Genomic DNA, 12066 nt, shown 5'->3' on the forward strand with positions numbered 1-12066 from the left:
GGAGCTCGAGACGCGGCGGATTTCGCGTTATTACGTCCCGCCGTTATATTTAATTCATCGGACTCGCGAGAGTTTATCTTATCTCGGTCAGAGAGAGACCGAGAGAGAGATGGGGGAAGGGAAAAAGATCTTATTGTTAATCTGATTAACTCGTCTTCATTAATAATAATAAAACGTCAATTTTTATATTCGCCCGCGCGTTATTACTTAAATTCTATAAAGGATTCATATAATAAGCGCGATCCGTGAAAAGCCGCATCCCGGTGAGAACGGCGGGCGATTCTTGTTTGTCGAATTTGCGTTGCAACAGTCCCGCTTTTATTTTCTGTTTTCAAACTCTAAACGGGATATCCTGCAGTGCGCTATCACTCCTTCCCCTCGCGAAGTAGCCGACGTTGAAATCTTCCGCCGAGATTAAATGACTTCCAGTTGTATAGAATCTTAATGTCGGAAGGCGCTACTTTGCCGGAGATACTGCGCGCTTTCTGCGAAACGGCTTCGAGCGGGATTTAATGTTTCGTGAAACACGGAGTACAGATTAAAATGCCTTAGACCGGATTTATCTCCGTTGCTGTATTAAGCGCGATTTTAGAAATATTTGTATCCGCCCAAATGAGTACGGATTAACGGACAAAGAGCGTAGTGTAGTTTTATCGGTATTCCCCTTTTCCTCGGATCTCCTTAAATCCCTTTCCTCTCCAAGAATTACATATAGACGGAATTAAAGAGGGATGAGATTAAAGTACATTATTCCGCGTAAAATATTCTAAAGACGGTGAAATTACTTTGATATATATATATACATATATATATACGGTAACGGGTGTATATGGTGTATATATATATATTTATATACCATATACACCCGTTACCGTAGACATTACACACGCGCGTATACATGAGTACGCGTCATAAAATAATTATTATGTAAATTATTCAGAAATAAAATATGCACGAATTAATTATACATATTTATCTTTATCATTAATTATTGTAATGTTATTTATTGTATACACGTTGTATAAATATTTATTATAGAAACTTTTATATAATATGTATAAGTATTATTTGTATTTTATATACTTATTTAAAATACCCCTCTCTCACGCTTGGCGCAAGATCTCTGAGACAATATCGATATTACGTCCCATGCCTGTCCACACGCGGCATTTTTCGCTTAACCTTCCGTCACCAATCTACTCATTCTATTCGCTCGGGGGGGACTCGAGCCTCTCATTATTATTTCGTATACTTGTTATATATCAATATCTAATCGGGACACGTCGCTGTAAAAGTCCCTGGGGTCTTAAATGGATTCAGCGTACCTTAATAACCAAGTATCGACAAGCGCATCTCTATTTCACGACGTTCGAACGGCGCGCAGCGCCGCGGTCGATACGCGTGAAGTTGGCTGCCGACGCATGCGCGCGGCGGGCAGCCTCGGACCTCGGCCAACTTCGCGACGGTCCACAGTGGCAGCCCGGAAGCGCGAGGCGTTGTATTTGCTCTGCTTTTTTTGCCGTCTGATCCTCTCGCGTCGAGCCCGTGAAATGTCGCGTAGCTAAATGCTGAACGATACGTAAGGCGCACTCAGGGGATTCGTTCGCAGCGTCGTGTGGATCTCAGGGTGAGTATCGACGCGGCCTCCAAGAGTTAGCCACGTACGTCGGGAGATCGACGCACCCCGCCGAATGTCAAATTAACTTGCGTTACGTATCACCGCCTTCTCTCCCGCAACTTCTCCTCGGCAGAAAGCGAGTGGTCGTCATCTCCGCGAACGATTCCCGCGAGTCTCTCCTCGAAATTCTCACTTCGGCGGTACATAACCTAACCGCTCGAGTGACTTCGGCTGCGTTCGATAGTCTCGTTTCGAACGGTAACGATACATACTTGGAACAAATTTACATGGACGTGTCAAGCGTCGCGCGCGGTCCTTTGTATTTAAAAGGACACGTGTGAGCCAATAGTTAACCTTTCTTTCTCCTGCTTGCAGGCAAGATGTCGATATCGGCGATATACATCTTGGACGTGAAGGGCAAGGTGCTGATCTCGCGGAACTACCGCGGCGACATCGAGACCGGCGTCATAGAGAAGTTCATGTCGCTGGTGATGGAGCGCGAAGAGGAGGGCAACCTCACCCCCATCATTCAGATCGCGGAATGTACATACGCTTATATAAAATACAACAATCTGTATATCGTGTCCACTACCAAAAAGAATGCCAACATATCCCTGGTGTTTGTATTCCTGCACAAAGTGGTGCACGTGATGCAGGAGTACTTCAAGGAGCTGGAGGAGGAGAGTATAAGGGACAACTTTGTCGTTATTTACGAGCTGTTGGACGAGCTGCTGGACTTCGGCTATCCACAGACTACCGACAGTAAGATTCTGCAGGAGTACATAACCCAGGAGGGCCACAAGCTGGAGATCCAACCCAGGATCCCCATGGCGGTGACCAACGCCGTCTCGTGGCGGTCGGAGGGCATCAAGTACCGCAAGAACGAGGTCTTCCTCGACGTGATAGAGTCGGTGAACCTGCTGGCGAACGCCAACGGGAATGTCCTGAGCTCGGAGATCGTGGGCGCCATAAAGATGCGGGTCTACTTGTCGGGGATGCCGGAACTGAGGCTGGGCCTCAACGACAAGGTGCTGTTCGAGTCCACGGGGCGCGGCAAGTCCAAGTCCGTGGAGCTGGAGGATGTCAAGTTCCACCAGTGCGTCAGGCTGTCGCGGTTCGAGAACGACCGGACGATCTCGTTCATCCCGCCGGACGGCGAGTTCGAGCTCATGTCGTACCGGCTGAACACGCACGTGAAGCCGCTGATATGGATCGAATCCGTGATCGAGCGGCACGCTCACAGCCGGGTGGAGTACATGATAAAGGCGAGGTCGCAGTTCAAGCGCCGATCCACGGCGAACAACGTGGAGATTGTGATCCCGGTGCCGAACGACGCCGACTCGCCCAAGTTCAAGACGACGATCGGCAGCGTCAAGTACTCGCCGGAGCAGAGCGCAATCACCTGGATCATCAAGTCATTCCCCGGCGGCAAGGAGTACCTGATGAGGGCGCACTTCGGCCTGCCGTCGGTGGTCGGCGAGGACGTCGAGGGCAAGCCGCCCATACAGGTCAAGTTCGAGATCCCGTACTTCACCACGTCCGGCATTCAGGTGCGATATCTCAAGATCATCGAGAAGAGCGGCTACCAGGCCCTGCCGTGGGTGCGTTACATCACGCAGAACGGGGACTATCAGCTACGGACGAATTAGCTACTCAACAGCGGGGCTGACGAGTATCTCAGGAGCACGGGCACCTTTGTCATGCCCGATTACGACGACTAGAAGCGCGTGGCGCGGTTAACGAGGTCCTCGGAATCAGCGATTCCGTATTCAATTTAATTCGAACGCGAAGTGACGGCCAGTGAGAGAAATGCGTGGAACGTGATATAAAGATAAGCTGATTCCGCCTTTTAGAAAAATTCACATTCTGCACGAGCCGTAGTGTTTCAATATTCCTCTAGAACGGGCTAACGCGTCGAAAGATCCTTCGCGAGAACATTTACATTCGGGACGCGGCCGCGTCTTAAGAGATTCGAATGGGATTCCACTCGCGGTGCGTCGCGATCTTTATACGCGTCTCAATTTACCTTTTAAACATGATGACGGTAGTGGCGGCGCCTGATAAAATACAATCTGCAATAGAATTCTGTAAATACGTTGGCAATTTATTTTATAATATTTTCCTTCGACAAGGCGAATTTACGTACGGGCGGCAGCCCGGTATTGATTTAAACTAAATATATTGATGAAAATGATTAACTGTATATCAACATCATGTTTAATAATCGCAATATTACTGCTGTATGTCGTTGCGACGTTAATGTAAGATAGCGAGGAGATGTATTAAATTTTTAAAAGGAATAACGCGGAGGGGAGTTGCTCGCCTCCCATCATTTCCATCGCTTTCCGCTCTGTAGCGCACCGCCTCCCCGTTCCCTCACGAATTTCCCCAAGCCGCGGAAAATCGAACCGGGAGGTTCGACAACCATAAGCGCTCGCGTCGTGAGGAAAGAGAGGAAGAAAAAAAGCCGGCGAGATACCTCTCGCGAAAGAACTCGTGTCGCGCACGGAAGAGGCGAGGAGGAGGACACGAAAACGCGATTAGAGCGGAATGGAAGCGGCGGAAGCCCCCCCTCCCCCCCCTCCCGACGAAATCTTTTTATTTCGGTCCCCGCTTTCTCTGTCGCGGCGCCGGAACGCGGCTCGCGGTATGCAAATTTTTTGGCGTGAGCGCACGAGCGTGTAATAATTTTATGGAAATCGGTAGTCCCGCGCTCGCGCGGGCGGCGCGACGCGAATCGAGAAACGGCGGGATGAAAAAAGACCTCTCTTTCTGTTATTGTCTTATTACTGCTCCTGCTCTAATTCTAGTCTAAGAGTCCGTGCTTTGCGCCTCGCGTTCTCCTGCTTTAATGCCTGTTTCTTTCTCTTATATACTTTATCGTATTATGTTACGTGCTGCTATCTTAAATTTTGCTTCTTTCATTGATCTCACCAACAAATTATTGTATTAAAATTAAGCAAGATCGTGAAAAGAGGAAAAGACACATTAGAAAAGTCTAAGAAAACTAAAGTGGTCTACAGGATCAACTGATGCAAGAATTGTGAGGCCTTATATATTGGTAAAACTAAACGTCATTTGGAGACTCGTATTAAAGAACACTGCAACGACATAAAGAAACACTCAAACAATCATTCGGTGGTCAGTGAACACCGCACATCACTTGGACATGATTTCGATTGGTCATTCTCGAGAATTTTATATGGGAAGAAACATACAAAAAAGAGGGAGATTGCTAAGATGTTGTTCATCAAGAAAACCAATAACACTATTAACTTAAAAAAGCAACTGCGTGAGGGGGGGAGAGGAACAAGGATACATAAAAAATCGCGTTTCGATAGTGCTGTGTAACAACCGACAATCCGTATCGGTGCGCAGTTCACAAAAGTCGAAAATATACGCGTAGACAACATCTATACTCAAAAGCGGTAATTACATATCGCCAGTAATTTGAAACTAAATTTCATAAGATTAAACGACCTACACTGACCAATGTTTTTATTCAAAAACCGATTACAACGTTTCGGCCCCGGATTTGGGCCCTTTTCAAGTGATCTGAAATCGCAAATTGCAAATTATGAAACAATGCTGAAGACCTGTCGCGAATCAACTATAAATTCATACCTGAGTAATAATTACTGTGTCATTAGTCAATCGTTTGGCCAATACCATTCCACTGTGACAAACTGAGTAGAGACGAGAGGAACGTCATTAACGTAACACACTCGACTAACATGTTCAATAAAAATTTACATATTGGTCAAGTATATTTACACTTCTTTGTTAGAAGAAAGGTAAAATTGATTGAGAAGCAACACGATGTCCGTGAAATCATGTCAGTGATTAAGCATCTATACTGTTATTGCGACAAATATCATATACCTCGGTGGTCGAATTGGTGAGACGCCCGCCTAGAGTGTAGGGAGGTTCCAGGTTCAAACCCTGGCTGAGGTAATATTTTTCGCAATAAATTTTCTGTGTTAAAAACACATCGCCAGTTGTGGTCGATTAGAAGCTTAATCTCTGTTAACTTTAAATTATTGTATTTTGCAAATCTTACGTTCTTTCACTGTATTATGCAAGTCCTTTTCTATTCCGTATACAACAAGTGTAGAAGACAAATTGTCATAATCCGTTATATTGTCATTACGCTTTAGGGGACCATGTCCCAGAGTGTCCGATAAATAACTGCTCTTAACGATTCCCTCTCTCTCCCTCGCCGTACAAGTGTAACGCCTTCCCGCCCAAGGTACGTGTCGGTATCGAGAGAAGAACGACGTCCGCGTGCTTATCCCGTATTCATCAGCGGTACTGGACGATCTTTTTTTTTCTCTCTCTCTCGCCCCTTTCTTTCATCCCGACCCGGCCCGGCCCCGGTCGTTACGGTCTGCATAACGGGCGCGCCGGGATGCAACGGTCGCAGAGATAGCGGCGGTAATGTTCGGTTGCTGCTACAGATAGTAATCAGCCTGGAAATGGGTAAGGGGAGGTTGTTACGAGTGAATTAGCGGGCGCGTGCAACGTGTTCGAAATACACGGAGCGATGGGAGGGAGGGATTCGAGATATGAGAAATTTTCAGCGGGACGATCGACGGCGCGGCCCACGGCGTCGGGGAGAATATGGAATTACGGAACGTCCTGCGAAACGGTTTCCTCTTCTTCCCGCCCTGTTCGGGCCGCGACCCAAATGTGTAACGATATCGTTCTCCAGCGCGCCGCGATCGGCTCTGTACGCCGCCGTCATTTTTCCATCTGACTGGGCAATTTCCTGATATTTCTATTACGTTTACCGCCGCGTTACATTTCTCCCGGGATAAGTATCTTGTCGCGGGGAAAAATCGATGAAGGGCGGCGCACCGCGAACGATACGCTCCGCTTCTGGAGCGAGGGACGCGGGCGGCGAACGATAACAACCGTTCGAGCAGCGGCCGGCGTAAATATTAGCAGTCGGGGTCGCCGGTATCGTAATTAACTCGTCCGATCCGTTCAATTAAATACGAGGGCGAGGCCGAGAGGGTTTTCAGCGTCGCTCTCGTAACGAAGGATCCCGCGCGAGGGCGAGGGCGGAAGAAAGAAGCTCGGAAGAGCCCATACCCGACTCGAATACAATCCCCGCCAAGTGTGCAACGGAATTCGGGTCGAGTAATTCCTGAGAATTCATCTCCTTCCTCTTTCCCTCTTTTCTTCGCCGCGTTGTAGACAGCCACTAATAGAAAAGGCAAATTTGCCGGTCCGACCGACGGCGCCGAGGAAATTCGAGCCGATCGCGAGATATCCGCCCGGCGGAAGTGACGCCCGCGCCGGGGAGGAGAGGTTCCAGAGGATGCGACTTCGTTCCGCCGCGCCCGCAACGTCCACGTCTCGGCCGTGTTCGAGTTTCTGGTAGGGACGATTTGAAATTGTGCCCGGGACAGTCTCGCGGATTCCCGTCTCGAGCCAGCTCTCCTCCCGCTGTCGCGGATATTAAAACTTATCCGGGAGGCATGTGCGCGCGCGCGCGTGCACACATGCACCCACCGCGGAAGACGGCGGAAGAAAGTTTCGAGAGGACGACGCGGCGCGTTAACGAGTTACTCGAAAAACACGCGGATCAATATCGATCGTGCGGCGCGGCGGGCGCGGCGCAAGAACCGAGTAATTTAGTCCGCTTAAGCGGGAGAGTATGTACTCCTCCCTTCCTCCCTCCCACCCTCCTCCGCCCCCTAGTTCCTCCCTCCGCGAAAATTCGCCAACTTCGGTGACTGCGAACCCGGGACCGGAGAATTTAGCGCTAAACGCGAGTATCCGTCCGAAACTCCGCTGCCGAGTACACGTCGGTCGAGTGTTCGCTAAATTTAATGGCAACCGCGAGCCCGGCCGGCTCTTACGACGTTCATTATGAAGATCGAAGGCCGAGAGGTGCCCCCGGCCGATAAAATCCGGATGTTCGGACCCACAGCTTCTATATATATACTACTACTCTCTAAAAGTTGATCAGTGGATTATCACTGAAAACAGTGAATAGCCACTGATTCGCAATTCTAAGTATACCACTGAAAATCGCAGTGGTCGCTTACCTACTTCATTTTACTGAACAGAGTAGGAATAAATTAATAAAAATTCGTATAGCTCGAAATGTGATGAACACAAATTTGAAGGAATAAAGGACCAAGAGCCGTGACAGGGTGTTGATATGAATAGTATATACTAGCAACGCGACTCCAGAGCGAACCGCGGTATCTCAGTTAGGCCCGGTTTTCCATTTTCCGGTTAACATTTCTCTGCCGCTTTTGAGATAATATCTAAAAAAAATGGAGAGTCGATTAACCTCTGGTTAACATTTGACCAGAAAATGAAAAGCCGAGCCTTAGAGAGTAGACTGCTACCTACGAGTTGAAAAGTGGGGCTCTTGTTAGGTGCATCGGTGTGTCGCTGACAGACCGCGTGCACGCATGCCACTTCGTTTATCTAACAAGACATGGCGGAACTCTTGCCTCACTCCTCAGCTCGAAGGTAGCAGTCTAGTAGTGCGCAGCGCGATGTATTTGAACGCGCGTTAAAAAATTGAGGAAGTTGTGTTCCACGTTTCCGCGCCTCGCTGAAAAGTTCGGATAAGCTCGGCGCGTCGGCTTTTTATCCGCACGTCGTAATTTATATCGCGTATTACCGGTACACGCTCGCCCGGTATTAAATATACGCGGGTATTAAACACGACCGGCATATTCCGCCCCGGAGAGAGGAAATGATATTAAAATAATTTCGTTGCGGATACATTTCCCGGGCTAATTACGCGCGGGACGCTTCTATCCTATCTACATAATGACATGCGCAAAATGGAAATATCGAGCTGCTATGAAATCAATTATTGTTGATAATATTAATCACCAATTGTGCCCGACGTCACTATACGCCTCCTCCCCCGTCTTTGATGTAATTATTCGAGCGTGCGCGGTGTTACGCAACGTAGCGCGCCCGCGCGCGCGCGCGCGGGAGATTCCTTGAGGGGAATGTTATAATGAAACTCCCTACGTTTAAGTAAATAGCTCCGAAGCGACGAAATATTACATAGCTGTCGCGGCATTTGGAAGCTACTTTAAATAGTTATCATGCTCCCGTTACGTGCCCCTCGTGTCCCGCGCCGGTTAAATTGCGAGATCCTCGACGTCATCGGCGGCGCCGGGGAGGGGGGGGGGGTGACTTTGAAAACGCGAGGCGCTTTATTACCGCCGAAAACGAAAACTCGTTTTCGGCGACGATGAATAAAACATGTCCCCCGCTCCCTCTCGCCCCCCGCCCCCTCCCTTCACCTAGGTTTCGTATGCGTGCGCTCGCATATTCATCGTACACGTGTGAAACATATTAGTCAGCGGCAATAATTTTTTTCGCTATTTGCATACGCGCGCGATCGCGCGCGGAAATACGCGTGTTCGTTTGGCGTTAAAATACAGATTGTGAGAACGCGGCTTTCGCAAATTCGGCGCGATCGCCGAATCGAATTATTCGAGACGGTGAATTCCGATGTCCCGTTTACAATCGTCCTGATGAAACCCCGCCCTCCCTCCCTCCCGCCCTCGCGTCAAATAGCCACGTTTGTTACTAATTGCGCGCTTTGAACATACAAGCGTACTCTTGCATTTCCGCATTCATTTACATTCGCGCGCCATTAATTCCGAAGCCCATGTCGAAAATCACCGTCGCAGTGACAAACGTCAGCCATTTCTCGCTGCGATGTCGATCAATTACGATATTTTATAGAGATTCCTCCTAGGAGTGGCGCAGGGGAGGAGTGAATTAAATCGGAAAAACGCACAGGACCACTTCGTGGCGATTTACCGACCAGTTGCGTCGCGTTAAAGCCATGTGCCGATTCAAGAACTGTGTCCAAGCTCTAGCTTCGAGAAATGTGTAGCCAATCAACTTGCAGCTTTTCCGTAAAAGGTCCCATTCTCGTCGACAAAAACAGTAATGCCTTCTAGAACCGTGTCCAGATTCCAGTTTCGAGAAATGCATAGCCAATCAAATTGCATCTTCGACGGAAAAGCTGCAAGCCGATTGGCTACACATTTCTCGGAACTGAAACTCGAATACAGTTCCTGGATCGTGGATACAAGGCTTAACCGCGACCGCATTTCGCGATTTTTATCCGGCAGTAGTAAAGGTCAGCCATAAAAAGGGCGTCGCGCGCGGGGCGTCCCGGCCAGGGCCGCGCGTTGCGCCCGCGTTTTCCTCCACGCCGCTCGAAAGCGGGGCACTTTGTCGCGAACGCAACTTGCCGCGGTGTAATACCCAACCGCCGGTGTTTACCACAATGCCGTTATATTATATAAGTCCTGTGAAAGCCGCGCGAACTCCCGCGGGGAGACGCGTGCGCGCCCGCACGCCGCAGCGCACGGGTGTGTTTTTAGGGGAGTTTGGCATTGGCAAACTCAATTCGAGTTTATGTTCCTTGTGCGCAAAGTGCCTCGCGGCGAAGTTACGATGCACGAAAATACGCCGTTATGAGTCCTAAAGCTATCCCCCTTTTCCGGGGCTAAAATATACATACGCTCGTCGTTGCACCCCGCTCCGTTTTTCCGCGCGCGCTGTGACGCGCGCTCTACGCGCCCGGACGCGTCTTACAGTACAGTGAAAATGCTAAAAGTCAGCGGCTGTCTCTTTCTAACGGGACGGTTAAGGCCTGCGTCCACTTGATCCAAGTTCTAGTTTGGAGAAATGTGTGGCCAATCAGCTTGCAGCTATTCCATAAAAGCTGCAAGTTCATTGGCTACACATTTCTCGGAACTTGGACCAAGTTCTAGCATCGTGGACACAGGCCTTTAGAGAGAGAGAGAGAGAGAGAGAGAGAGAGAGAGACAAAGTCGTCACTTTACTTATTTACGAAATTAGCCGCGTCTTATCAGTCTGAGTGCTTGCTCGCTAATCTACCTCCGGGATAACGGACTGGTCCAGCCGTTTCTCTCGCTCGCCGGAATCAATTATCAGACCCCCCGGTATCAATCAGAGGCCTCACGATTCTGTAATTACCCGCGTACGTATACATTCGCGAGAGGATCCAGCCTGCGCGGTGTGTAATAAGTCATTGCGTAAAAAGGTTCCGAGTGCGGCGACGATCACAATCCAGCGCACACACAATTTTGTCGTTTGCAAAGCCGGGCCGTGATCGCGGGGTAAAAGTCGAGCCCTCCCCGGTTTACAGATCGTCTATTTCGCGGATGAACGGGCAAACAAACGCCCGAGCTGCGTGCACGCAGGACGGAGAGGCTTCCGGCCGACGGTCTCGAGAGCGAAATCGTGAATTATAGGAGGCGCGCGAAAAAGCGGCGTTTACCGCGGTCGTTTAGACGAAGGCAAGCCAGCGCTCTGGAGCGCGCTCTCGCAAATAGTGCTCCGCATTGATTTATCACCGACCGAAAAAGACGGGGTTTGAGGTCGCGCGCGCGGAAGGGAAGGGAGGGGCAGGGCGGGGAAACGGAGGGGAATCCGGGGGGGGGGAGAGGAGGCTGGGCTTTCGCAGAGGGAAACCGGAGAGTGCCCGGGAGCGAGGAGAAGGTGAGTGTTAAGCTCGACCGAAGGGGATGGCCGCCTCGCGTCTGCAGGGGGTCGCGAGAGTGACAAAACGCCACCCCTCCGGACAAGAGACCGCGGCGATCCGTCACTTGGCCGCGGGCCAATCGGGCGCGAGGTTCACTTCCCTGTTTTCGTTCCCGCGACTTCGACGTCTGATTGCAAATTACGTCCCTCGCGCCCGGCCCGGGGGCCGAGGGGGTCCCGTCGCGACGATCTTGCGGGATCGCGGTGATTTTCGCAGGGGCTCAAACCTGATCCGCCGCCGCATCCACCCGACGTCGTCGGCTGTTTGTCACGGTGCATTAAAGTGCCACGACTCGATCCTGCGATTTTCAAGGCACGGCAGGGTACTTAACCCTTGTCCGCCGAAGCTCGGGGCTTTTTTCAGACGAGCAATCACCGTGGGGCCCCGGTGTTCTTATAAACAAATGGATAGGACGCTGTTAGACTGGCTTCAAATTAATAACTGAAGACAGCGTTTTCGTCGGGACTACATTCAAAGTTTGGATACTGGCACAGTCGCGTAATCGTGGCGGTTTCACATACAGGGTGATTTAAAATAAGTATAGTGTCCTTGAAATGTCATATTCCTGACTCAATTCTGACTTTTTCTTTTTCCAACATTATCTCCGAAATTTAGTTTTTAATTATAAAATAAGTACCTACAATTAGTGAGTGAGTGTGAGTGAGAGCGAGTGAGAGTGAATGAGTGAGTGAGAGAAACAGAAACAGAGAGAAATGTGTATTATTGTGTGTAGCGATCAGCTGAGCGCCCCACCTAAGCGCTCGCGTGAATCGTGCCGTGTACCCATAGAACTTTTCCAAGAATTTCACGAAAATTCCAAGAATTTTCCAGCATTTCCAAGCATTTGACGTTAATTCCGGGAATATTTCGGCTTTTT

At 49.6% G+C, this 12066-nt stretch overlaps 2 protein-coding genes across 3 annotated transcripts in view; one reads left to right on the plus strand and one right to left on the minus strand.

Moving 5' to 3' along the window:
* Positions 1-12066, minus strand: part of LOC105559886 (neuroligin-4, X-linked-like) — a 219902-nt gene that overhangs the window by 51194 nt on the left and 156642 nt on the right. The gene's annotated exons all lie outside the window — the stretch shown is intronic.
* Positions 1436-3918, plus strand: LOC105559884 (AP-1 complex subunit mu-1). Its single transcript, XM_012008518.1, has 2 exons — positions 1436-1627; positions 1994-3918. Exon 2 carries the CDS (start codon positions 1999-2001, stop codon positions 3265-3267), a length of 1269 nt encoding a protein of 422 aa, XP_011863908.1. The 5' UTR covers positions 1436-1627; positions 1994-1998; the 3' UTR covers positions 3268-3918.

The sequence above is a fragment of the Vollenhovia emeryi genome, unplaced genomic scaffold (genome assembly GCF_000949405.1).
Source record: "Vollenhovia emeryi isolate VEMERY1.0 unplaced genomic scaffold, V.emery_V1.0 DF939250.1, whole genome shotgun sequence".
Taxonomy (NCBI): domain Eukaryota; kingdom Metazoa; phylum Arthropoda; class Insecta; order Hymenoptera; family Formicidae; genus Vollenhovia; species Vollenhovia emeryi.